Source organism: Camarhynchus parvulus, chromosome 1 (genome assembly GCF_901933205.1).
Source record: "Camarhynchus parvulus chromosome 1, STF_HiC, whole genome shotgun sequence".
Lineage (NCBI taxonomy): Eukaryota > Metazoa > Chordata > Aves > Passeriformes > Thraupidae > Camarhynchus > Camarhynchus parvulus.
Window position 1 is genome coordinate 85,952,027 of NC_044571.1, and position 27,770 is coordinate 85,979,796.

General features: G+C 46.5%; 1 protein-coding gene across 1 annotated transcript in view; it reads right to left on the minus strand.

Moving 5' to 3' along the window:
• The window catches only part of MYO7A (myosin VIIA), a 99,298-nt gene extending 73,406 nt beyond the window's left edge, over window positions 1-25,892 (minus strand). Inside the window, exons 1-2 of the mRNA XM_030954400.1 lie at window positions 25,812-25,892; window positions 7,445-7,502 (exon numbers count right to left, since the gene is read on the minus strand). Of these exons, the coding sequence (XP_030810260.1) occupies window positions 7,445-7,462 (18 nt within the window). The 5' untranslated portion in view covers window positions 7,463-7,502; window positions 25,812-25,892. The remainder of the gene's footprint in view (window positions 1-7,444; window positions 7,503-25,811) is intronic.
• Between the last annotated feature and the right edge of the window lie 1,878 nt (window positions 25,893-27,770).

Sequence of the window (27,770 nt, forward strand, 5' to 3'; positions counted from 1 at the left end):
GCTTGGGAAATCACCAAACTGAAAAGTCAGAGGTGAAGGCCAGGAAATTAGCTGAAGGCTAGGAAAATATTTTGGGGAAATAACACTGTATGCTTACTAGTCCCTTGGTGTTCAGCTACAGTCATTTTGGATACAGAATGCCAAGTGGGACAGACTGGGTCTGAACAAATCTGAACATTTGATATATATTCCCAACTTCAGCCCACTGTAACTCTCTTAAGAATTTTATAATTGTTTCTATTCAGGAACAGAAGTTCTTATCATTTACAGCTGGTGAAATTTTCGCCTTTCACAAAAATTGCCTTAAAGAGGATGAAATCCTTGTAAACTTTTAAGACTGACCTTTGCCCAGTGCAAGAAAGCAGTTGGCTTCCTTTGCCAAAGTCACCTCCCTTGTGCCACCTCCCAGATAGGGCTGATTTGTGAAGTAGAGAAGAAAAGGACTAATCAACCATCATACCACCTTCCCATGTTTGTAAAACTTATCCATGTGGGTATGGCCAACAGGGAAAGGACAATTCCCTCACATTGCAACACAGATGCACAAACCCCAGCATAAGCTGGGCAGTACTGCTGACCACTAGAGCAATATCTGTAAATATAAACAGGAGCAGCAAAATGGAAATGCTAAAATATCAGAATACAAATTCCTAAATCCCAGTCCACACTTACTTGTCTCATTCCTCCATTGTTGAAAGCTCCAGCAGAAGTATCTAAAGTGGCAGCTGGCTCACTGGCCTATCTCAGGTTATTTCCCTCCCACTACTGAATTTTCTTTGTTCTTCAATAGATTTTAAATTCTTTTTCAGAAGTCTCCTTATATGAATTCAAGCAAACATCTAAATTATCTTATTATTTTGGCTATATTTATGAACCAACTCAAAATAGATTTACTCTTCAAAAATCTCACTATAAATTTTTCTTAGAGAATATAATGTCACCAAAACCTGTAACGCAACAGGAAAAACAAAGCCTTTAGGGAAAACACTTGCATTTCACTCAAGTCTGACATGGAGAGTATAATTTTGATGTTCTTATTGGAATTCTGTCTCCAAAATCAGCTTTTAATTTCAATGGAACTATTTTATTTATTGACCAGGAAATGACATCCTGACAGATATTCTCTATAGCCCCATCTCAACTTTCTCCCAAGAAAGAAACGCCATATTTCGATTTGTGCTATTTGAAAAGATCTGTTATTGCTTTTTCTCCCCTGGGCCCCAGGAGATTTGCTCAGCCTCTTGAACCTGATTGCAAAAGCCAGAGCTAAGTGGGTTTCTTTAGGAAAACTGCTGTCAAGTCTATTCTGCGCGAGCAAATGGTGCTGAGTCTTGAAAAGGGAATAAATTTTATACCATAAGAGCCAAATCTTTCAGTGGTGTACATCAGAGTCATTCCACAGAAGTGTCTGTAACCCCAAATCCATGAAATGTTGAGGGGTCCCTTTTTAATTCCTTGCTGTCAAATGTTTTCCAATCTTGCAAGAGGAATTTGATGGAGAGGAAGGTTGCCTCGAACAGGGAGAGACACAGCCTGATACACAGCCTTTTGTACAGGAGAAGACAGCAAGCACGGTCCCACTGAGGATGTCACATCACAAACACTCCTAACAGCAGATATGTTTCCTTAAATGTCTACCTTTTGCTCAAATCCCTCCAATTGTCAGTCCCTATATATCCCAACTGAGAACTGACCTGAGTAAAAAGAACTGAAAAAAATAAACCCCATAACTTACATAAAAGATTTTTGAAAGTACATGCGAATGATATGATTTTTGTGAAATTATGGACAAGGCTGTCCAGATAACAGTTGTCTCACATATCTGGGACAGAGTGGAGGGCAGACAGAGGCACGTGGGTATGAGGGCAGGGGGATGGGACGGAACGGGATGGGATGGCACATGAGGTCCTTTGCTCTGCTGCTTTCACAGCTGGGATGAAGATGCTTTCTCCCATTAAGAACAGTAATCAGGGGCTCCAGAGCTGGATGACCAAGGGAAATCAACACTTGTGTTGATCCTTAGCAGCAGGATAAGATGTAGGCTGGATGAGAGGGAAGGATTTCTGATCTCCCTCCCCAAATCTCACTCCTGAAAAAGGCGTTGATAGATGCGCTGGCAGCCCCCAGCTCCACCAGCGGGTGCAGCGTGGCCAGGTGAGGTTCAAGATTCACAACAGGATTTTTTTTTTTTTTACAGAAAACATGTAAATACAGTGAGAATTCTTCAGGGTCAGGTTATAGAATCATTTAGGTTGGACAGGACCCTTAAGATCATCAACTCCAATCGTTAACCTTACACTCTAAATCATGTTCCCAAGTGCCACATCTTTTAAATATCTCCAGGGATGATGACCCCACCACTGCCCTGGGCAGCCTATTCCAGTTCTTATGGTGAGGGAATTTTTTCCTAATATCCAATCTCAACTCCCCTGGCACAAGTTGAGGCTATGATGTGTTGGAGGGTTTAAGAGAAAGGGACAGTTTGAGGAGCTGAATTCCTCTCTTCTTGCTCCAGATGTCAGGTCTCAGCAAGTTAAATGCATCTTTAAGGGCTCTGACAGTCATGGAGAAATTACCATCAAGTAAGACAAGATGATATATGAGCTATTCTGCAAGAGCTCTCCCTGGGGAAACATGTGGCCTGAAGACTGAGTCAAGGTAAAATTTATTATTGAGTCCTTTGAAGTTTCCTATACCCTCAAATGAATGTCCCATTGGCTGGGTATTTTGTTACTGCCCCTTAAAAAAGCAATACTAAACTCAGCTGCACATACAACAACTCTCACTCCAAGCCTTCTCAGTCTTGAAGGTTTCAGCGCATACACTTCAGGGAAGATGGATCCTGGGGGTTTGCCTGAGGTATCAAGAAGCAGGAATGAGTGCATTTCAGACAGGCTCTCTCAGAAGGTATCTCCATGCCAGGGCTGAGATTGCTTGCTCTACCTTTATTTGACATCACACAATTTATATTCCACAGCTATAGCGTTGCAAGAACATCTCCCCAGCCTGCAGCTTCATTTTCAGCACACAGCAACCCCAGCACTTTAATTGTCCCATAAATGTGATGGAAAGGATTTGATGCAAAGAGCTGTTAAAATGCCAAATGTCTTGAGCACTGCAACTAATGAATGGCTCCCAACGATTCATGTTTCAATCTATATGCAAATGTGCCCTTTGGTTGGCTTGTGCTGGACTTTTCACTGCTGTGTTACAGCTATCCAGGGAAGCCTCAGACTCATAGATCAGACAGATACAAGGCATAAATGGGAGAAGACTTAAATTATTCAGTGTTTATGAGAAAGAGAATCCAAACAGCAGAGTTACACTTTGCTTTTATAATAACATGATTACAGATGAGCCCCAAGCAGACCTACAAAATCATTGTTTTTCTCCCCCACCCCTTCCTCCTTGCTAGAAAAATACACAGCACAATAAATCACTTGGCAAAGCTGAATGTGTGCTCAAAACAGTGTATGTCAGCTCCAGGTAAAGCCAGTGCTCACACAGCCCAAGTGGAAGATGTCTGTGAAAGATTTCAAAACCTGGTCTCTGCTATTCTTACCCCCAGCACAGGAAAACATATCCTGAAGCATTTGGCAGTCACATCTATTTCTGCTCATTTACAAACTGCACAAATCCCCTTCACCTGCATTGCAATGTGCAATTCTGGTCTTAACAAGAAGAAATTAAGCTGAAATACTGAAGAAAGGGCTGCTGCCATCAGTGGTGGACTGCAGTTTGTTTTAAAAGGCTGAAGGGGAAAAGGTTTTGTAGGATTTTGGTCAATTCCCAGGGTACAAAAGTAAACTGCAACTCTGTATACAAACACTGAGAAATGGCAAGAAGGAGAAAGGACAATTTCATCCAAAGGCCATTCCTGACATGAGAGCAGGAAGCCACAAATATCCTCAAAATCCAGAAACATGAAGATATTAAGGACCATCTTGTTCATGTAGGCCTTGTGGAGTTTAAAGCTGAAGCTGTACTGCAGACTTTATATTCAAAGAAATGCCAGAGGTATCACAGGAACTGCAGAGTGGGTAGGAGCAAGGAAACTGTGAGACTTTGGCATTGCCCCCAAGAGTCACCTCCCCAGCAGCTCTGACAAACCAGGAGAGCAGAGCTGAAGTCTCTAACCAAGCTTTGGCTCCTGCAATGTTTCAAAATAGTTGGAACAACTTCCTTGTTTTGCTGTTGAACTAAAAAGAACTTTATAGTGTGAGGCACCCACTGTGCTTGATCCCTCAGGACCTTAATATCTGGCTGAACTTTGGTTTCCTTTATCTGCTTGGATTAGGTCTCCACTGATTCTCTTAGCTCTTATTTCCACTCTTCTCCCTCTAATTGCAGGAGCAGGTTAGGGGGACACTAAGAACAGGAGAAACCTGCAACAGCAGCAGCGCTCTTCACATGGTCTGGACACAGTCAGGTGCCTACAGTAACACAGATACAGTAATCTGAAAAGTCTAGCTTAATGGAAGAGATTAGCAGGATCACAGAATATCCTGCATAAGGCTCATCCAGTCCAACTCCTGATGCAGAACTCGATCCTCCACAAAATACTTAAATTTTGCAGCATGTTTTATTCCCCAGCAGATAAGTGGGTTTGATTTCAGCAACAGCAAATTTGCAGCACCTTGGATTTAAGAGTGGGCTATGGGAGGGTTGCCTACAAGAGCAAGGAGAAAGATTTGGCAACAAGAGCCATGCAGCAAGCAGCAGCCTGTTGCCATTTGCCACCAGGAGAGCCCTTTTCCAGGCCAGGCTGTGGGCAGGACCAGCACTCCCTCCCTGTCTCCAGTCCAGCTCCAAAAACGTCTCTACGTTAAGTAACAGAGGGAACGTGCATGAATGAGCTGCTGCTGGGCTGTGGAGCCAAACTAACTTGTCAGGCTGCCAAGGCAGGAATTCAGGCAGCCCTCCTTTCCCATCTTCCATTTCTTTATGCATGGAAATGGACTTGCCACTAGTAATTTGCTAGCGACTAAAGCTGATAAGTTTGGCTCCCTGCAAACCCCTGCTGGGGAACAATATTGGCTTTTCTTTTGGATTACTGGGTGGAAGACACAGGGCAGGCAGAAAGCTCTGTGTGCTTTCTCCTCCTCGCTGGAGCTGTGTGCTGCCCTCGCTGCTCAGTTCTCCCTAAGGGAGTTCCTGGTATGAATTGTTCTGATGGGAGAATGGAAGAGAAACAGTGTCACAGGCTCATCTTCAAAACTCCTGGATTTATAGCTGGGTGGAAACCAGGCAGTAAGGGCCAAATGCTCTGTGCTCATCTATCCCAGGTGACGATTTGGGGTTTTGTTTGACCTTGCTGGAGAAAGTTTTCAGGGGAAACAGGGGTAGAATGGCAGGACTGTAAGCATGTTGTGCACATTCAAGAATGAGAAAATAAAAAGACAAAGAGAGAGCTCCTTGGAAAGTCATACAGGTCATGAACCACACAGATGTATTTCCAAAATCTTACAGCAAAACTGAAGGAGGCAAAATATGAATATTGCTGCTATTTGTAATTAAGCATCACATAAAGAGCAGTATTTAGGGTAATAGAGAGCAAAGTGTTTCCTGCATGACTCAGAAAGGACCTTTTGATGGGACAAACAGGTGTGATTTCACAAAGGGCCTGTACCTGCTAACAGCTGGGTAACCTTACTTCATTACCAAGGGGTCCTTGCTCACCTTATCCATGCTGCAGAAATGTCTGCAGTAATCAATACATTCAACACAAACCTATTTCTCTGATATTTCTGAGCAACTGCCTGGCATTTGAGCCCACAGGGAGAGTGCCCAGAATTTTATACAGAAGTATGCTGCAGCCTTGCCTAGACAAGTCACTTTGTTTTTAGATAATGAGCAAGGTGCTCAATTTGATTAAAGCTCCGCAAAGGGTGAGTTCAGACTGGTACAGAAGACTATGATCCAGCAGCTTAACCACAGAGGGGCAACCCCCAGAGAGAGACATGACAGGCAGCCTAGAGTGATACCATCCTAGACAGAGTTGTAACAGGGTATTTCTCAACTGCTATGCTGACCTTTTTGCCTAATTTGTTTTAATTTCCACACCCATTTTCCTTGGCACCACTAACTGCATCAGCCAGTTTGTGCACGAGGCCAATGCCTTGGAGCCTTTGGAAGGAGGACCAAGCTTCTACACACCCCTACCAAAGTACAGCCTGTTTTTGTTGGGCTCAGGTTCCAGCAGGTTGGGGAAATGCTATAAAAAGCATTTCAGTTGTTCCACAAGATCTCTGGCATTCCTTCCACTCAAAGCTATCCTCAGCGGTTTGTGTCACTGCTGTAAACTGTGTGAAGTTATGTGAGTTCCTTCAAAGGTCCAGTGCTTTCTGCTGAACAAAAGCAGATTTACCAAGCAAGACAAAGAATTCAGTCAAAATTCTTGGGTAGATTTGCTGCATTGAATCAATGTTTGACTGTGTTGACAAATGCACTCGAGTCTCTGCAGCCCCAACCCAGGATATGTAGTGGGACTGTCAGTCCTCCCCAGGGGAGACATGGCAATGAGAAGCTAAGAGTGAGACATGTTAACCCCAGACAAAGGCAAAACACTACAATATGAAGCCTTAAATTATTGCAGAATCTACATGAGACCTGCTACACAACTTAATTCTTCATTTGATAGAATCACAGAATGGTTTGGGTCTGAAGTGACTTCAAGGATCTTCTTGTTCCAAACCCCCTGCCATGGGCACTAGACTAGATTGCTCAAAGCCCATCCAACCTTCCTTTGAACACTTCCAGGGATGGGGCAGCTTCTCTGGGCAACCTGTGCCAGTGCCTCTCCACTCTCACAGAAAATAATTTCTTCAAAATATTTCATCTAAGCCTGTCTTCTCTTAGTTTAAAAGGACTTCCCTGGTCCCATCACTGCTGGCCAATATAAAAGTTGCTCTCCTTTACTACAAGTTCCCCTTAGGTACTGCAGGGTGATATAAAGTCTTTCTGGAGTCTTCTCCTTCTCAACCCCAACTCTCTCAGACTGTCTTCATATCAGAGGTGCTCCATCCTTCATTTTCTTTTAAATGTGCAAAAAGACTCTATTTCTAAACAACCAAAGCAGAATTGTTCCTGGAAACTGAAAATCAATTTTTGACTAGATCCTATTTTAAGTCAGGCAGTAAGTTGTTTTATTCTCCTGCATGTCCAGGATTCACATGCAGCTTTTGGGCCATCCCAGATGAGAAAATAGAAGTGGAACATTGTACGAGGTTAATCTGGACTACACACACAGAGTAATGATTTCCTCTAAGCCAATCAAGGATTAAGGCTAATGAGTATCTCTGCATCTTGTAACAGTCCTTTTAAGGAAATAAGAAAGGACAAAAATAACCTGACTCGACCCGTTCCCTCCAAAAATATATTTTTATTAGTGCCTGTGGTGATGGAGTAAAACTGGAGAAGGTGAAGACAGGAATGATTCACTTACCTGTCGTAGAATCACCATGGTTCCTGTATAAACACATCAGCAATCACCAGGAATGGACCTAAATCAAACGAAGTCAGCAATTAATGACTCTCCCCCGACTTAAGAGACCCAGCTTGTGGACTGTCCCAACCCTACAGCACTTCCACAGCCCTAGGTGTGGAAGAGAGCTAGCAGCACTGGAACTCCCAATGCTTTCGTAATATTAATTCCAGACAGTGAGAGACAATCCTCTAAATACATCCAGATTAATGCTGGCACCGTGGTGAATGAGACTGGGACTGCAGGTCACTTATGCAAGTAATATTTTGTAAACTGAGTCCTAGAAAGTTATCCAAGGATTAACCCAGCAAACACACTGATACTGATTTATTACATGTGTCTTTGCATCCTGTGGTATGAACTAAAGCACGTGGAGGCGGGGAGTACTGTCCTTAACATGTGACATGTCTGGATGGGTTTTCATCTTTCCATCCAAACTGCTTTCAAGAGAGGAAAGAAAATATCAAGTCCTCTAGCACAGCCTGAAACCAAGACCTGGACCGGATGGAGTATTTCCACTCTCTGCTCCAGCTGTAGCACAAATTGTATCTTTGTGGGATTTACATGGGAAAGTCCCATGCTTCTCCTGAGTTTGTGCTTGCTGCTCTAGTGCCATTTCATGGCTCTCAAAATTAAGTGTGTTGGGGTGTTGGGTTTGTATGAATGAAACATGCTTTCAAAGAATTGAATTTCTGCAGCTTCTAATCTCTGAGTCATCCTTGCTACATGGCAATCAATAATAGTTGTATTTACAGTGTGGAACGTTTTCCAGCATAGTAAAAATACTCATGCCTTAAAAAGCAGGGGGAAAGGTACTCAATCTCAGAGACACAATTCCCACAGGACACTGGACATTGAAGCCTGATGAAGGATAATCTTGCAGGACACAAGATATTTCTATTCACAGAGGCAATATAATCTGGACTCATCATAAAAACTTAAATACTGTGTTTCAAGTTTTAGCCATAATTTTCATTTTTTGCTCTCCCCACTAAAAAGCAAACATTTTTCAGGGGGATGGGAGGGAGAAGTCTTTCCACCCTCCCCACAATCGTCTCCAGGTGGGATGTGCAAAGAGAGAGACTTGGTCTCACAAAAAAAAGGTACAATAATGTCCCATGCCAGTGTCTCTACACACTTTCCTCATGGCAAGGAAAGTGATCTCTCTTCCCCACCAGCAGCAACTGCTTTCATCCCATTCAGCAAAGTAGAGACTTGGCCTTTGGTACTGATCCTGCTGGCTGAATTTTCTGTAGCCTCCCAGGTGCAGTGGGAAACAGGTGTTCCCATCCTAGCTAGAAAGGCAGGATTTATCTCCATTAGCTCCTGCAGAGACTCTAAAGGCCCAACAGAATTTCCAGTTATTCCCTTTTCCTCACCAGGCTGCCTGCACCACCTCTACATTTTCACAGACCACACATATGAAGTACCCCACTGAAATCTGTCATCTTTTGCCATCCACGTGCCTTCAACCCCCTTAATGAAAACATCCATTTGCTAAAACCATCTACATGATCCACAAACACTCTGCATTGCCTAGGAAAGGAAATGGTGTCCTAAGAGCAGCCAAGGCATCACTGTTCTTTAAGAAATACTCCCTAGGCAAACTTTGGCCACAGGCCATATTTAATGAATTAATTTTGCTTTTCCTAGAAGGTAGATGAATAGTGGAAAATCACGTGCACACTTTAATAACTGAAAGGCTGTCAGGCACTTTCCTAATTCTAAGATTGAACCTTCTCTCTGTAGCACTTTAAATTATTACTCTTCTCTTTAATTCACATGGATTGAAAATAACTTTCTAACCCTGCCAAGTAGTGAGCCCTGAGGCAGACTGCCTAGGGATGCTGAAGAGTCTGTTCCACTGGGAATAGTCAGTGAAATCTTAGCCAGCCTCAGAGCAGGCACTGTGGGAGGTTCTTCAGAGGTTTGTCCATGATGGTCATGGGTCAGTGTTGGACACTGGAGCAGGTAGCTGGATAGCAGTTGGAGTTCCCTGGCTGAAGGACATCTGCTATGGACAGGTCATCTAGTAGTTCCTTTCCTCCCTTTTCCTCTCTGAAAAACAGAGATCTTGCCGAACAAGGAGCTCCCAAATACCCCAGACATAAATTTTATGCTAATCAGCCAAGTGACCTAGGTGAGCTGGCCCCACTGCGTGTCCACATTGCAAAAACCATGCATGGGACATCTATTCCAACAGGTTGGGCTAAAGCCACAAGTTCACACCTCAGAGCTGCTCCTTCAGTTTCTGCCCTGCTGCTGCTGAAGCAAAGTACTTTTCCATGGTTATCTAGGTTCCCAGCATTAAAACAACCTGGCATGTTGGCATCCTGCTTAGCCTGGCCTGTGGTGATGCTGAATAATCTTCCAAAATTTGTGCCAGGTTTGGAAGAGTATTTACATACCAAATCCGCTCTGATTTTAAACAGGACTTTGGTGCCCTGAATCTTTTGTGGATTGTTTTCTGAAGGTGTAGCCTCAGCTTAATCTTGTTCAGTGCATTCTGTCCCTTCATGATGCCTTTGCAAGAGAGGTTGTAGACAAGAGACAGCCAGCTTTCCCTACGGCTTGCTCAGCAGGGAACACCCCAAAGGGGAAGGGGCAGACTCCCCTGCCTGTTGTTCCCACAGGGATCAGTAAGAAGGATTGGGCTTGTCTGAGCACCAGAGAGATCAGGGGCCTACTAATTCATGAGGGCCCTGGTGGAACAAAACAGCCATCTGGACCCTCTGACCCTCGCTGGCAGGTGAGTGTAGGGCACTTCAATCCCAATCCTGGGAGAAGCTCTACAGATGGTCTGGGAAATGAGCTGGGCTAAACAAAACATACCCAGCACCTCTCTCAAATCACTCATATGTAACACAAGGGCACAGAGACAACCCTCTGGGAAGTATATTTTTTGTAAATATGGTTCATTTTGCAGCTTTCTGGCCATCACGGGTCGAGCATCATCTGAACTGAGCATCTGAGGGAGGCAGTGGGGTGAGGCTGAAGGGGCTTTAAACTACACCTGGATGCAGAGTGATGTGTGACACGGAACTATACATGCCACTTGCTTGCAGGCTGTGGTCAAAAGAAGCCAAGAAGTGCTTCAGTAAGAGGTCTGCACCACAGTGATCTCCACTGTGGCTTTCCTGGTTCTGAAGAGATCCTCAATACAAAAGCAACCCCGCAGAGTTTGACTCCGGAGGGAGGAAGTCTGAGGAACCTGGGCAAAACCATTATCCTGCAATTGCAGAGAAGGGGGTTGCTACTCTAATCTCTTTAACTGGCACTTCCGTGCCCCTTGTTGGCACTTCAGCACAGGAGTCCAACCACATGACTGGCCATACTTCCTGGGGGATCACTCCACTGTGCTAATCCTCCAGAGCACATGCTTGTTAAGCATTGGTCAGAAGAAATTCAGGCATTTCACTCTAAATGTAAAATCGATTCCTTTCTCCTGAAGTTCTGCACCCTAAATGATTTTCCTAAATGGAAGTGCAGTGAAAAAAGAGAATAATTAATTTATGGGTGTGTGCATTCAAATTCAATGCCTATACCCAACTGTACCCATCGTGGTGTAGAGCCTGTATTTTGGAGAACACCTTGTGCACTTTAAATTGTAAAAAACCCAGAATTTCATTCAGCTTGTGTCCACTTCACTTGACTGGCAGAAACATGTGTCACCTTAGCTGCACAAAGAGATTTAACACGTCAGTGCTCTCTGCACACTACTGCTTTCACCTCCTGCCCTCCTGCAAGGGATCTGAGAAGGATTAAGGATTTTCCAGCGTATTTTACTGTTCATCCGAGAAATGGTGAATAAAAAGGTCAGACCTACACCCTCAGAGACAAGCACCTTTGTCCTTACCAAAACCAGGATTACAATCTGGAAGGAAAACATTGGCTCTTGATCGCGGTTAAGCTTACAAACCCTGCCAGTCTTTGGGATCTCTAACTGTGGGTGACAGTGAGCAGAAAGGAGGAAAGCAATGTCCATACATACTACTCCTCCTAGTCTTTGTCCATCTGGAAGCTGGCATGGTTGGGAAGCTCTGACAGTTTGTATTTTTGCACTCTTCCTGGGGCCCTTAATGGGAAGCAGGGCTTTCAGGTCACAAGGCCTCAGTCTGAAGATGGAAGCCATTCATCTTCTTCTTGACTGACAGGAATCTTCCCTGATAGCTTGATCAACGAGCAAGCTCTCAACAGAGACAACCCACTGCTTCTCTAGGTAATTAGCTCCAGCTCAAACAAATCTTACTGTTAAAAATTACTTAAGTTTCTTGTCCTAGGGTTTCATCCTATGTATTTGCCTTCAGCTTCTCACCTGAGGCAGTCACAGCTTACCAACTACAACTGACCACATAAATGGGCCTACGTCAAGGGTTTGGTCTGGTCTATTGAAAGGTCTCCTTGCGCATGGCAAAGGGATTGAAACTAGATTATCTTTACGGTCCTTTTCAACCCAACCCAATCCATGACTCTATGATGTTCCCCATTTCTCCAATCTGAGCTTTGGGCTGAAGTGCAGCAGCCATTCACTTGCACCTTCCCTTCCTGCAGCACAAGTATCTTCATCCCTGCAAGAAGAAATTATCATTTCTAACTCCTCCAGAAAAATAAAAGCCAGCCTTCTGGTTTTGCTACCCATTATCTCCTTTAATGTGGAGAAAAGGTGCATTCCCATGGAAAGCAATGATATTGCCTGGAGGGAAATAAAAAGCAATGGGAATTCACCCAGAGCATTCACTGTTGTTTTTTTTTTTTTACACACAGGACAGCACACCCTGAGCTTTTGCTAGTGAGCAAACAGTACAAGACTCTCGTGGTAGGGATGTGGGGACACGGCAAGCACTGCCTGACCACAGGTTCCCTGCCACGGTGCTGAGAAAGTTCCCTTATTTATGCCTTAATTGCCGCCTCCGCGCAGACGGATCAGCTTGGGGTCATGCTGACAAATGACGTGAGGAATGCCAGGAAGCTCTCGCCTCAGCAAGGCGGGTCACAATAGCAATAAGCTGAAGAAAACATTGGAATTACCATTGCTCATGTGAGCGGTGCATCCATGACACAGCCTGCTTGCACTGTGAGCAGCACAGAGCCTGTTTTCTGGGAAAAACTCTGACCCAAATTCAGTGAAGGTCAAGAAAAGCCTTCCCTACAGCTTTTGCATCAGAACTTGAGTAATTACCAGATTTCCAGTGAGTGCTGGTCTCAGGAGAGGAATAGCTGCTTGAACAAGAGGTGTGTTTTGGTGTAAAGAATTACCTGCCTGTCAGCTGCAGATCCATCTTCATGGACAACTGAGGGGAAAAAGACAAATTCAAGCAGAGCTGCAAGCTGACATGTAAAGGCAAACCTGAAAGCAGGGTGGGTAAAGAGCCCCTGGGAAGCCCTGGATCCTCCTTGGTGTGCAGTACTGTGCAACTAAACAACAGCCTGCAAGGGCTCTTTTAGGAGATGTGCAGCTTTTTCCCTAGCTGTTCCTGCAACACTCAGCCATACAATGATGAAAGGCACAGGATTAGGTGCTAATTAGATTTGAGGGTACTCCCTGTCAGGCTTCTCCTTCTCGTGGGCGGATGCTGTTTGCAGGGAAGACCTGGTAGTCTTTAATTGTGGTGGGGCTTTGTTTGGCTAGTTTGTTTGTTTTGTGTTTTACAAAAAAAGGGATGTTCCAGACATCCTACAGATCTGGAATCTCCAAACCCATAAAATCCCAGCTACTTGGAGTAAAAACAACCTTTCCTACACAAACGAACACAGAGAACCTGCTAATCAATTAGCCAAATAACTACAGGATGAAAAGACCACAGGTGCTAAAGCAGCTTTCTGCAGTAAAACAGCCCAGCGCAGGAGCAGCTTTGCTGCATTACATATGCAGATACTTTGCATTTCTGTACATTAGGGCTTTTTTTCTTCTGTGCAAGTAGCTCCAGGAAGAAAGTGTAGTGCTAATGCACACGGCAGTCTGTCATTCTGCAAGTGCAACTGAAACCCAGCGAAATGATGCTTGTAACTGAAACCTCCAATAAACAGGGTGTCATCTACACAACATGAGTGACAGACGAGCATCAGGGGCTGTGCAGTAGGTAGCGCTTCCAGCCAAAGATTTCAGTACCCAAAAATAGGGTATGATTTTCAACAGACCCTGGGTAGAGCTTAACAATATGAAAAATATGGCTTCTCTCTGAAAACCAAGCACTTATAAACCATGTGCTGAGCTCTCCTCATTGGTCAGGCTGACTACAGATCAGCTAAAAATGCAAACAATGTTGTTTCTTTTGACCCAGCTAAAAATCTCAACAACCCAGCAGTATCAAATGATTGAGACCATTTGATCCCCAGTAGTATCAAATGATTGAGATAAAACGACTTTGGTTGAAACTGTGCTGATTTCCACAAGCTGGGAAATGTGGCACCATGAAATGCTGAGTGGTGATCTCTGCTGAGATTGTGAAGGGTTTGAAAAGAAGCAAAGGAAAGCAATGTGATTCTGTGTACCTTCCTCCACCAAGAGCTGAAGCACTAATCAGAGCCTGTGATGACAGCTCCAGGCTCTGCCATACAGTTTGCTTTTGCAAAGCACTGCACTGGTCAGTGAAAGGACCATGGAGACTCATTCTCCAGCTGCAGGGTCTCAGAGCTTTTTTAGAATCACAAAACAGTTCGAGATGGAAGGGACCTTTAAACATCATCTGGTCCAAATCCCTTGCCACAGGCAGAGACACCTTCCTCTAGATCAGGTTGCTAAAAGCTCTATCCAACTTGACATCGAATACTTCAGCAATGGGGCATTGATCACTTCTCTGGGCAGCCTGTTCCAGTGCCTTACCATCCTCGTTGTAAGAAATTTCTCTCTTATCTAGTCTAAATAAATTCTCCTTCAGCCTAAAGCCATTTCCCCTTGTGCTATCACTACATTCCCTTGTCCAAAGTCCCTCTCCAGCTCTCTTGTAGCCCCTTTCATTACTGGAAAGGGCTGTAACATCTCCCAAGAACTTTCTCTTCTCCAAACTGGACAAACCCAAATCTCTCCTCTGAGCCTGTCATAGGAGAGGTCCTCCAGTCCTCTGAGTGTCTTCATGGACCTCTGTGGTCCATTTGATCCTCTGCTTTGTCACTACCAATCTCCTAACAGAGTTACCCAAACTCTTTCATATTTCATTCAGGTGAGGACAATACAGACAGTTCTCCACAGAGGCTGACACCCCCGTGTGTTTAGCTGTGTTGGGGGTGCATTCTGAGCTCTACTCTATGACTACCTCAGATGTAGCCAGGTGGGGCGGCTGCTTCTTCTCCCAGGCAAACAGTGACAGGACAAGGGGACAGAGTCTTAAACTGTGCCAGGGAAGGTTCAGGTTGGGCATCAGGAAGAATTTCTTCACAGAAAGGGTGATTAGACACTGGAACGGGCAGCTCAAGGAGGTGGTGGAGTCACCATCCCTGGAGATGTTTAAGGAAGGACTGGATGTGGCGCTCAGTGCCATGGTCTACTGACATGATGTTGTTCAGTCGCAGGTTGGACTTGATCTTAGAGGTTTTTCCAACAGAATTGATTCTGTTATTCTGTGCAAGAGGGCAACTCTCTGAGTTAACACCATGTCTCAAAAGGCAATAAACCAGCTAACTCAAAAAACTAACCCCAAAACACTGCGGACCTCAGGATGTGATTTTAAGCAGAACTCAAGACAAGCAAATTTCCTCAAAGCCAAGAGCCTGCTTTGTGGTGCACTCACTAACTAGGGATGGGGGAAAGCAATGCCTGAACATTTCCTTGCCTCCTCATCACCATGCCACAGATCAGAGGAGAGCTGGGAGCAAATACTTGTCACTGTGTTTATCCACACAAGCCTGGGGACCATGGAGTAAGACAGAAGAATGCAAATCCTAGAATGGGAGCCCATTAGCGAATCTCTCTGTTGTGGCTTTATGCCTCACATCAGCATCCATCCTTCCCTCTCCCGTGACAGTGCTGTCTTTAGGCGTCTTTGTGGTTCTCAACCTTTTCTTTTCACGCTCCAAGTCCCATCTGACACCCAAAGTGGGATTGAGCTGTTTATATGCAGACACTGAGTTTGAGCAAGTCAACAAGGATTGGAAGGGTGAAGGGTCTAGAGCACAAGTCTGATAAGGAGAAGCCAAGGCAACTGGGGGTGTTTAGCCTGGAGGAAAGGAGGCTCGGGGTGAACTTAGCTCTCTTTGCAGCTCCCTGAAAGGACATTGTAGCCAGGTGCAGGGGCGGTCACTTCTTCCTAGTAACAAGCAACAGCACAAGAGGAAATGGCCTCAAGTTGTACCAGGGGAGGTTTAAATTGAACCTTAGGAAAAAAGTTTTCATTGAAAGGGTTTTCAAGCATTGGAACAGGCTGCCCAGGGCAGTGGCGGAATTACCATCCTTATAAGTGGATAGAGAACTTAGGGACATGGCTTAATGGTGAACGAGGCAGTGCTGGGTTAATGGTTGGAATTGATGATCTTAGAGATCTTTTCCAACCTGAACATTTCTAAGATTCTCTAAGATCACCTCTGTGACTATGGGAGCACACTAGTACTTCCAAGGCCCAATTCATTCCATCTATGAGGATTATTTATCTCCACAGACTACAGAAGAAGCCTGAGGTGACTGGTTCCATTTTTGCGTCCCCTCCTTTCTCCCATCCCCGAGCAGCTGTGAATATGAAAAAAGACCACTTAGCTGACTCTGAGGGCTTGATCCCCAAACCTCTATTTGGAGGGTTTTGGTAGCAGTGCCATGGAAAGAGACACCTTAACTGAACGAGTCCCAGCCAAAATGTTACATTAAAGCAAGAAATCACAGAAAACTCCCCCCTCTGGAAAGTCAGAGAACTGATAAGTAGTAGCCTCTGTTCATCTGAGAGTGGTCAGGAAACGGGCATCAATTTTTTAAGCCTTCGGCAGGAAGTTCAATAGATTTGCCCTGCATTCAATCTCCTTGAAAAGTCCAGCAGGTAGAGGAGCTGAACAAAAGACCTGACCTTTTCTCCCTTGCTGAGCTTTCACACAGCCCGAGCAGAACAAAGGACCACAGCGGCATCTGATCCCGACTCTGCGCAGAGCACTCAGCACAGCCTCCAAGGAGGGCAATGTCCTTTTGTGCAGCAGCCTCTGCCGCCCATTGAATAGTTTTCAACTGCCACGATAATTAATCAAATAAAGTATCCTTTTGCAAGGAGGTCAGGTGTAATTTCAGCATAATCCAGACGCAGCAGCCTGAGTTGATCTAGGGAAAATGCTGCACTTGCAGGTTAGCTGAATGGTGTTTGCAACTGTTTTCACCTCCTCTTTACCTGTACATGAACTCCCAAGTCTTTCCCCTACAAACAGGGCCCAGCACATGACAAGAAAAAATTAGAAATAAAGCTTTTGTTTGAAACTGGGGGTGATTTGAGACATGAACCTTTTAGATTATCTCATTCCAACTCCCTGCCATGGGCAGGGACACCTTCCACTCGACCAGGTTGCTCAAAGTCCCATCCAACCTGGCCTTGAACACTTCAAAGGATGGGACATCCACAGCTTCTCTGAGCTACCTGTGACAGTGTCTCACCACCCTCACAGTAACACATTTCCTCCTAATATCTGATCTAAATCTACCTTTTTATGTGTGCCCTTTAGTCTAACTCTCTGACCTGTATGAGTGACCTTCTCTCAAGATTCCTCTCCTTGGAGCAGCACAGTACTGGGCTGTACTGGAAACCCTCTTGCTTGTCCTGAGCAAATTGAGATGTTTGGACAGCACTGTGCCAAGATCAGAGCTCAGAACCTGCCTACCTGTGATTCAGAGAGGCCCAGTTAGCCTGGACTGTGCAGACCAGCAAGTGCCAGGGTCTGCACAGTCCAGGGATTTACCAGCCCATGAAGAAGCAGGTCACCATGGACCTGCCAGATGTGGTGGTTGACTTGAGCCTGATGTGTTTTACACTGAATGCTTGGATTTGGGAGGAGATTCATGCATGGTACAACCTGGTTTAGGGCCAGGTTCAGGAGGCTACAACCTTCTGAGCCACCCAGGCTGTACCAGCCCTGCAGCTGAACCATAGACATTAGGTCTTAGCTTAGATGCAGGTGTAACCCTTTGGCTGTATTGCTCAGGCACCTACAAAGACTCTGTTATCTGAAAACAACTCTGTAAAGGTCAAAGAATCCTAGAAGGATTTGGGTTGTGAGGGCCCTTAAACATTATCTTGTTCCAACCCCTCTGCAATGGGCAGGGAGCATTTCCACTAGACCAGGTTGCTCAAATAGAGCCATCCAACAGGGACAGGGCATCCACAGCTTATCTGCACAGGGCAGCCTGCTGCAAAGGCTTGGCAACCAGAAATCTAAGGAAAGGTGCTCCATTTTACAACAGTCTCTAGATGACCCTCCACCACCCAGACAATATATGGCAGAGGTAATTTACTGAACTTAGCTCAGCTTAGTAAATTAATTACTAACCCACTTGTGGTTTTTTACCTATAGAAATGTTCTCTAAAGGGAGTCTTTACTGCAGCCACTGTTTTACCAACAACTCTAGCAAGATATTATCCTGTGTTATTCCTTCTTGAAGCCTAGCCTATTTATGGAGGAGGGGCTAATGCTATCCTCATTTCACACAGAGAGAAACTAAGGCATAGAGTTAGGATGTCACTTTCCCCAAGGTCATGCAGTAGAACCAGGGCACCCGAGTCTGTGCCTATGACTCCAGATCAGAATATCTTTATTAAAGGCAGCTCCTCTACTCTTCTCTATCCTTAAATTGGCATAATAGGCAGCTGTCTCACCTCTGCTCTTGTAGGTCCCTAATAATCTGGCCTTGGCTCTCCCCTTTTGGTGCTACTAATGCTGGCTGGAGCAGGACTTCTGCAAGCGGTTGTAATCCTGTGAGGGCTTTTGTCTCAGCAGGAACCCCTTTGCTGGGATTTTTAGTGAAATCCTCCTTCTGCCTGCCCTAACACTATCCTCTTATTTTTTCATGGCCTGGAGAAATTCAGGGTGGCCCTTCAAGAGACTGGGGTCAGCCTCCAAATGCAAGGGTTGCTAGGATTAAGTGGGTTCAAATCATAAGATACCAACCATGGTTTTTATGCTGAGACTTCTGCTGACTCCTGAGGTTGCTTTGCTTGAACAGGGACTGTAAAATTAAGCGGAGACTCTGCTCTGCCCTTTCAGGACGCCTTTGGTGCAGTCACCATCACACCCCTCAGGGCAGCATCAGGCAGTGCTGGGAGACATCAGCCCTGTAATAGTCCAGATGAGAGGGGGACTGACACTCCCTGACTCATTGGCTGCACATGCAAAAAGTCATATTAATTTTTCAGCTGGGGATTCTGAGTCACAGGGGCAGCTTGCTGCTGATCTATGGCTCTCCTGCTGGGTGTTATTCAGTGCATGGGATGCTCTGCTCTAAAGGGCATCATCTGGCTGAGCTGAAGTCACTCGCATAGGTCAGACAGTTAGACAAAAGGGCACATAAAAAGGTAGATTTAGATTAGATATTACGAGGAAATATGTTACTGTAAGGGTGGTGAGACACTGTCACAGGTTGTACAGAGAAGCTGTGGATGTCCCATCCCTGGAAGTTTCTAGGCCAGGTTGGATGGGGCTTTGAGCAACCTGGTCGAGTGGAAGGTGTCCCTGCCCATGGCAGGGAGTTGGAATGAGATAATCTAAAAGGTCTCTTTCAGCCCAAACCATTCTATGATTTTATATGTCAGGTGCTGCACAGGCATAAAGTAGAAGTCATTGCATCCTGAAACAGCCTGGATGGACAAAAGGACTGGAGTCTCCAGGAAGTAAAGCAGCTTTGCTCCATGCCAAGTTCCCACCTGGCAAACAGCAGAGCCAGAAACAGATAGAATTTCATCTGTGAGAAGCAGTGCTAAAAAAAGCCTCATTTACAAAACAAAATTCCAAATAATAAGATTTCTAGATGGTCAGTAGGGCATAGCCCCTCCTAAGAAGACTTTCCTGCAGGTGGGGCATCCATAATAGCTTTCTCACCCCGCCTGAGATGGCCAACCGGCAGTGGCATCATGCTGCAGGGCACCAGATTTCTCCCATGCTCACCTGTGTCGTTTCAGGAAGTGTCTAGGAACTTTGTTTCCTTGTTACAGCTGAAATTTGAAGTGAACTTGATCATCAAACTACTGTGATTAGGTGACACATCTAAAGGGACAGGCAGAGTCACTGCACAAGCCTTGTTTCCTATGGAAATCAGCCTAGATGAGAAGGCCAGCTTTAATCAGGTTTAAATGATTCCAGCATTAACAAATTGCTCTGTTCCTACCCTTCTTTGCAGTACTTTGAGATACCCACACAAAGAAAGGGGTGGCTGTTGATATTTGTCATTTGCTCCTAGCTCCACTCAAGAAATTGGTGGTTTCTGGAGACAGGTCTCATTCCCCGGGCTGAGGTCAACATCACAGCTCCACCTGAAGAGCTTGGATTTGTTCCTGTTTACTTAATATCTTCTCTGACTGCTGAGCTCAGGGCTGGGAGGTCCAGACCTGGTTTGCTACTCTGAAGAGTAGTCTGCCCTGGGAGAAGAACAGGTATAACAGAGCACTGGGAGAGATCAAGAGGGTTTTTTCTAAGAGCAATAAGGCTGCCCTAAGAGTTTTTACCTTCTGTTACCCACCACACGAATATGTATTGGTACAATTAACCTGAATCAACTGCAGTCATGATTTACTTCATCATTTGGCCAAGATCTTACAAGTCTTTTTCTAGCCATGGAGAACTCATGAGGACTTTTAGTAGACTTGACTTGAGGAAGACTCTTACACAGAAACTACAGATGAAATGACCACTCCTTTGTTTCTCCAGACCAAAACCTTGTGTGGGCTGTATGAGACAAACCCAGCATGTGTGTGGTTTCTGGAGCTCATCTCAGCCCAGGGTAAATCTGCTGGCCTTGATGGCACTGATCCAGCAAAGCTGAGGGATGAGAGGAAGCAGGACAGAAATAGCTGGGGTATCACAACATAACAGCAACCTCCACGGATGCTGGAAAACACCCAGAGGCTCAGACGTTGGAGGCAGCACTCTGATGTGCTTCAGCTGGGCTTGCAGGGCTCCTTCCACCACCTCACCTCAGCACACACATGCTGGATTCCTCTGTCCCAGTGCAGGAGGTCTGCCTGTCCCCCCAAACTCATCCCCACCTCACCTCTGGTGATGAGAGGTGCTGTGGTTTGTGGGTGCTCCCCCTTCCCTTCCAGCCCCGCAGTTATTGTGAAGCTGTTTGAGCCCACTGAGCTCAGTGGGAGCTTTGCCTGGGCTGGGAACTCGATGCCACCAAGAGGCAAAGCGTTTTCTTCTCCCAGCCTCTCCTGCTGCCATGAATTCAAACTCCTGTACACCAACACACTCCAGGCACATGGAAAACTACTTACAATGCAAGCCTCACCCCAACAAAGGCACGGGTCAGCTCTGGAAATCACAGGAACCCACACACAAACCCCAGCTTTTCTAGCAGAGATCCAGCTGATCAATATCTTTGTGGCAATTCCCTAATGGCTTTCAGGAAATCTGATACAGAACCTGCAAGAAATCCCATTAAGCTCCTCTCTGTATCTGCTGGAACAAAAATATTTTCAATGAAAAAAGAACAGGTTTTGTTGTATTTCCCTTGGCCCACATGACACATGGGAGCTGTACTAAAATGATGTGCTGACACTTTATCTTCTCCAAGATAACTAAGAAGTGCAGTGAGGCTGATATCTCGAAAGAATTCTTTAAGGAGGATCTCTAGGCGTGAACAACTTTTTAGTGAGTAAATAGCCCACACTGGATCCAGCCTGTGGGCTCCCCACCCACTGTATTTCTCTGACAGAGGATGGCTAAGGAGCAGTATAAAAGCAGATGTAGTGGCATTACTCTGCAATGCTCCCCCAGAAACAGTAATTTGCAGCTCAAGAACCTCTAGAGCCAAAAAGGGGTAGTTTTCTTTTTCCTTTCATATACATGCTTTATGATTTTTAGAGGCTTTTTGTAAATGAAACTTGTCCAAGTGCTTTTTTAACCCAATACTTTGAGAATCCACAGGGTTCTGCCATAAGGAACACCACACATGCCAGATTGTGCAAACTCTTTTTATCTTTGAGGCTGGTCTCTGTAAACTTTGTTTTGATGCTCCCTAATTTTTGTATTTCAAAGGAAAATCTTTCTTTTGCATTTACCATGCAAACATGATCTTCCAGGATCTGTAACATGCCTTCTTCCCATCTCTTCTCAGCTTGGAGCCTTTGTCTAAACAATCATTACTCCTGTGAAAGGTGTCCCAGACCTCTGACCATCTTTCCTTTCTCAGAATTCTCCTCAGTGGAATAATTTTTGTTTTAGGTGACTTGAAATTAGATAAATCACCAGAGGAATGGAATGTGCTCTCTGGACAACAGCAGATACCAGGAGGAACACAGAAGGGCTTGGTCCCAATATTTGGGTCCTGGTCCCAACCCAGCACAGCCCAGAGCACCTTTTCCCTGTGCCCTGGTGTTTTGGGCAGGTGAGTGGAAGGTGTTTCCCAGCTGGAACCTGCAAGCCTTAAGAGACTAAATCTCAGCGATCAAGGCCAGGTTGGATGGGACTTTGAGCAACCTGGTCTAGTAGAAGGTATCCCTGTAAAAGTCTTCACATTTACATGGAGCTGTTGACAGCTACCATGATCCCAGATTTATCTTCCCATTTCCAAAGTCAGGAACAGCTGAAGAAAGTGTCTTTGTCTGATGGGGCAAAGCCCCCTCCAAGCACAGCTCCCACTGTACAAGCCAGTGTCAGATGGGGAGAGGGGACAAAACCAGGATTACAGAGGCTCCATTCTCCCAACACTCCACATAACATCAGGAATAGTCTCTTGCAAATTTTCCTTCCTCCACACTTATAAAGGTGGAGAGCAGGCTAGTTGTGCAGCAACAACAGCAGTGCAAACCTCCCCCCCAGGCACCTGTCAGTCCACAGCCAACCTCACAGTGCAAGTTTTAAGCCCTTTCATGCATGTGCAACTGTGTCCAGGCCATCTGCACCCCAGGTAAATGCTGTGTCATTACACCAGGATGTGGAAAGGGGATGGCAGCAGCTGAACCTGGGAGCATCCTGGGAAAGGCATTTGCTGGGCCTGCAGCCTAAGAAGAGCTCAATGACTTTCTGTGACTGCTCTGAGGCTGACAGTGGGACCAAGCACTCAGTTTTTAGATTCCAGCTGGACTGAGGTAGAAGCTGCTACCTAGCTGCTCAGGCTGGGCAGGTGTGCTGTAGGGGGGGACTCATCTAACAATGCCAAGACATGAAGGGGTCCCCAGAGATTTATGGCTATGGATTTCTAACTTTTCTATTTTCATTTGGTACTCAGTCTACTTCAAGTGCCTGCTTTTCATTGGATTTTCACATTTTGTACTCCCATTGGTGCAGTTGGGCACAACTGCACTCTGCTCTCTACAAGTGTCTGACTATGAGAGCTTTTTCTTGGACACCAGGACAAATTTCTTTGCAGAAAGGGTGGCCAAGCACTGGAACAGGCTGCTCAGGGAAGCAGTAGAGTCATCATCCCTAGAGGTATTTAAAAGACGTGTTGATGTGGCACTTGAGGACACAGTTTAGTGGTGGACTTGGCAGTGCTGGGTTGAGAGTTGGACTTTATGATCTTAGAGGGCTTTTCCAACCATTGTGCTTCTACAGCTCAGAGCAGGGGCTCTGTGCACAGCTCCAGGCACAGCAGGGATTGGGAGGGTTTTCCTGGGGTTGGTACAGCATACCATGGACACTGCTGGGGCAGGGCTGTCCTGATAAGCTTTCTGGCTCTACCTAGCACATGACTGGGGGACTAAAAAGTCACAACACACAGTTTCATCCCATACCAGTTTTCCTCTAGGACATTGCCTAGCAGAGAAGAGGGTTTCACAGTGCAAAGCTCTCACAGTCTTACGTGCTGTCTCCACATCCTGCCAAACCCTTGGTACAGTGACACTTGTCCTGCTCTGCTTTGAGAGAAAAAAACACTGGCTCTGCTCCAAGAGGACAACAACCCCCCCTGGTTTTCCTCTCACCCTCTAAAGGGACTTGCAGAACCACTATGACTGTGACTGGAGCCAGCACGGTCTTGATGCAGACAACCAAAAATGTGCCCAGCACTGAGTGCCTGCAGCCACCTATCCTGTCAGTCCCTTTCTGCCAGGCTTGGAAGCTGCCCTCTGCAGCTCCAGGAAAGGCTTTGAAAAAAACTATTAGCTGACAATGCCTTCATTAATCACAGCATAATCCTTTCCATGGCAACCCAGGGATTGCGAAGTCACAAGTTAGCAAGTGCGAGACAGAAAGGCTGCACAGCAGCACTTGGCCCAGGGAAACTTCATAGCTAGCGAGAGGAATAGGCTGCTCTGAGGAGGAGAAATGACATAGAAATAATATTGCCTTGAAAAGAGGGTCATCCCTGGCCAGGATTCAGATCCCATAAATGCCACTATCCGTAGGGAGATCCTGTAGCTCCATGAAGTTACTCCAGTCTCGCCCCCAAAAGCCCAAGAAGAGACTTTGGCCCTACATCTTAGTTTTACAGAAGGATCAACAGCTTTCAAACAGGTCACGGAGAGAAGAAGGACTGTTTGTCAGCAGACCATCACCACAAAGTTAAATCCAATTTAGATACACATATTTGGGAATTTGTAAGGGCTCAGAGATTGCAAAGCCACAGGTGAAAACAATTTTGACCATCAATGAACAGGAGAGAAGTGCTTTCCTGGATTTTTTTTCCCCCTCTTTTTGTCCCTCTTTGGTTTTCCTTGGGACAGTTTAGGCACAGGGTAGGAAGGAGACTTCAGAGGGTCTCACAGGTTTTGACTGAAGCTTTGGCAAAGCTCGATCAAAGCTGCAACTCCACTCCATACCTTCACACTACCAGTGCTGGGAGCTTGCAGTCCCTCACCTCATGGGAAGAGTAAGACCCATAGCATCATACAGTGGAGGATGGGTGAGGAGTCAGCTTGCAACCACCATATCCTTGCCATCTTTATGTAATGCATAGGATTAACCCCACAGGGTTGGTTCTTGGACATCCTTTTGTCCAGACTATGGAGAGAAGCACTCACACCAACACCATAGCCTCAGGCTGTGAGAAAACCCTCTCTAGCTTCTGCCACCTCCTTCTGCAGGGGAGACTTAACAGCAAGAGGCAACCAGGCAATCTTAGATCCACTGGTGTGCTGCCTTTCAAACTCCCCCCTCCATTCTGCCTACATGGCAGGTCCTCTACCATACACCCAGTCTTCCCAGAGACACCAAGACATGCCAGTTCCACCGTCCCACTTTCCTTAGGATAATGTAATTGTAAATACCCTAGGAAATCCTGGGATTTTTCTTTGGTATTGTGCTCAGCTGGTCCAGCACAGCCCATGTACTAAACAGGCTAACCTATATTTAAATAAGAGAATTAATGCTAGAATGAGTAACCAGGGTCCTCCCTCTACGACGCAAGCTTACATCTGTACATTATTAACAATATATGACAAATCAAACAAGCAGAGTATTAAATATCTTGTTAACCCAAACCAGGCAGCAAAATGCAAACTGCTTTGTGGGAATTGCCTATCCCATATCAAGCCTCAGTCCCTCCCCAGGGAGACTCCTAATAACTTAAATAGCCTGGAAGGTCCTGGGTGCTGCTTACCAGAACCAATGTGACCCAGGAGACACCCCCAAAAACCAGCCTGGGCACAAGCTGTGCTGTGCTGCAAGCCAGGGGAACTTGTGCTGCTCCCTGAAGAGCAGCACCTGCCTGAGCACGGGCTGTGCTTTATCCACCTAAATGGTGTGTCTGGAGCTGCGTGAAAGCAGGGAGGGGGGTGAAGTGGACTGGGAAGACACCGGGGTCTTGCGGCACTGCCAGCGGATCCATATAGCAGGGACATCCCCCAAAGCCCCTCCCCATGTTTAAGCACATCCAGAGGTATGCCTGGATGTGACAGGGCTGTGGAGCGAAGGGGTGGAGGGCTGCATGCACAGCACACGAGGGCAATGCCCTCCACCCTTCACTCCAGCTCCCTGCTAGGTGACCCCAGCCAAATTAAGCAGCAGCTAGAAATTACCGAGCCGCTAATCCATGCTGCAGGAGCCGAGCTGGCCCGGGGCTGCTGGGCACTGCTGGCAGGTCTGCGCCGTGTCTCTCCCCCTCCCATCGAGCCCAGCCTCTTGCCCAGGTTCGATCCGCCTCGCTGCCCGCAGCCCCGCCGGGGGCACCCCCACCCACCGCGCCCCCCGCACCCCACAGCACCCGCACGGCTGCGCCCCGCCCGCCCGGAGCATCCCCGGCTCCCCGGTGCCGCCTGCCCCCGCTCCGCCTTACCTCAGCGGGGCATGGCCGGGCACGGCGGCGGGGACCGGCGCTGCTGCCCGCACGGAGCCGCGCTGCCTCCAGCACCGAGCGAGGGCAGCGCCTGCCCGGGCTGAGCCTCTTAGCGGGGGAGGAGCCGGGCTGCAGCCAGCCCCTGGTGTGGTGTGGGTGTGGTGTGGGGGGTGTGTGTGTGTGAGTGCGGTACCTCCTTCCCGGGAGCCGCCAGCGCCGCGCTCCCGCAACATCCCCGCTCTCCAAAGATGCGCCCTCCTGCAGCCCTGGAGTCTGCCCCGGTTCATGGTATCATAAAGTTATAGAATGGCCTGGGCTGGAAGGGACCTGAAAGATCACCTAGGTTCAACCCCCCTGCCATGGACAGGGACACCTTCCACTACACCAGCTTGCTCAGAGCCCCATCCAGCCTGGCCTTGAACACTGCCAGGTATAGGCACCCACAGCTTCTCTGGGCAAACAACCTGTTCCAGTGCCTTACCATGCTCACAGTAAAAATTTTATTCCTAGTATCAAATCTAAATCTCCCTATTTTAAGTTTAAAACCATACCCCCTTTTCCTATCACTATCTGCTCATGTAAAATGTTTTCATGGCACCCATGCTATGAGTTTAGCTGCAGTTTCAAGTCCTCGTTGTGCAGAGTCCTGATGGATCCCTAGGATAAAGTGTGGCTGGAAAGGTCCTCGTGCCCTGTGCAAAGAGGTCTCTGGGCTGTGCAAAGGACAGTACCGAGGTCCTGTGAGGTGAGGCCAGGAGCTGACAGGCATCCTTGTGTGAATGCACCAGCCTTGTGCACTTGTAAATGTGAAAACTGGGACAGGAAAACACTTGAGGATCAGGAAACTCAGAGCTAAGGTTTTGCCTAGAAGCTTAACTCTGACCTGGTGACTCCCTGCCCAAATCTGGGCTAGTGTCTTTTTTCCTTCCTGCTGAGAAAGGTGGGGTTGGATTTTAATTGTGCTACAAAACACTACTGAAGTTTCTTACTTAGGTATAAAGCTTGTCATTTTAGCTAATGGAAGGTGCAAAATACACCTTTATATTTGCAGTGTTATCATAAAAGTTGTTTCTAAGTTCCACTTTGGAATGAGGGTGCTAGAAATCCTCCTGGGGACCCGACTTAATGTGTTTTTTTGGTGATACTGCAGAAATAAGGAGCAATAAAAGGGAACCTCCTTGCTTCCAAGCTAACTGGGAACTCTGCTCAAAATGTAGAAGTCACAGCACAGTCATATGGTTCCTTCCCCAGCCCTTATAAATGGCCTGCTGAGGCCCAGCCCTCAGTTGTGAACAGACTCGGCTGACTTTAAGCTCAGGACAGACAATTTGTGACCACCTGGGGCCATGCCCATGTCACTCAAGCCCTCCTCACTGTGTCAGTACAGCTGGTGTGGGTGTGAGGGCAGGTTCTGGCTGTGTCTGGGCTTTGCTCTGGACTGCATCCAGTGGGCTTGGAATGGCTTGGGCAGCCTTGCCTTGTGCCCAACAGGACCCATGCATGTGTGGAAAGGCAGTGAGGGAGGCTCTGCCAGGAACACAGGGCTAGACTTGCTTCCTGACTGCACCACTGGGCTTGGAGGTGGGATTTGGAGAGTGCAGGGAGCCTTTGGACAACTGCACAGAACAGACTCCAATGGCCAATCCCTGGGTATTAACCTGGGCTATTGGCCAAGGATGTGGCAGCACCTGAGCAGTTCTGAGGCACAGGCAGTGAACCCATCCCATTGCTGAAGGCCCTTCCATCTCTGCAGCCCTTCCTGCTGGAAATCCCTCATCCTTTTGAGTGGCAGGAGGCTCATATGGCAGGGAATGCATACAGGTTTAAGGTGGGAAGATCCCAGCTACAGGGGATCCAGGTACAAGAAGAAATACTTCAGCACCAGCTTTCAAGCAGAGGATGGATGTCTGTTCCTCCGTGAAGATGCTCTTTCAGGTCAAAGGCAGACCCTGAACTTCC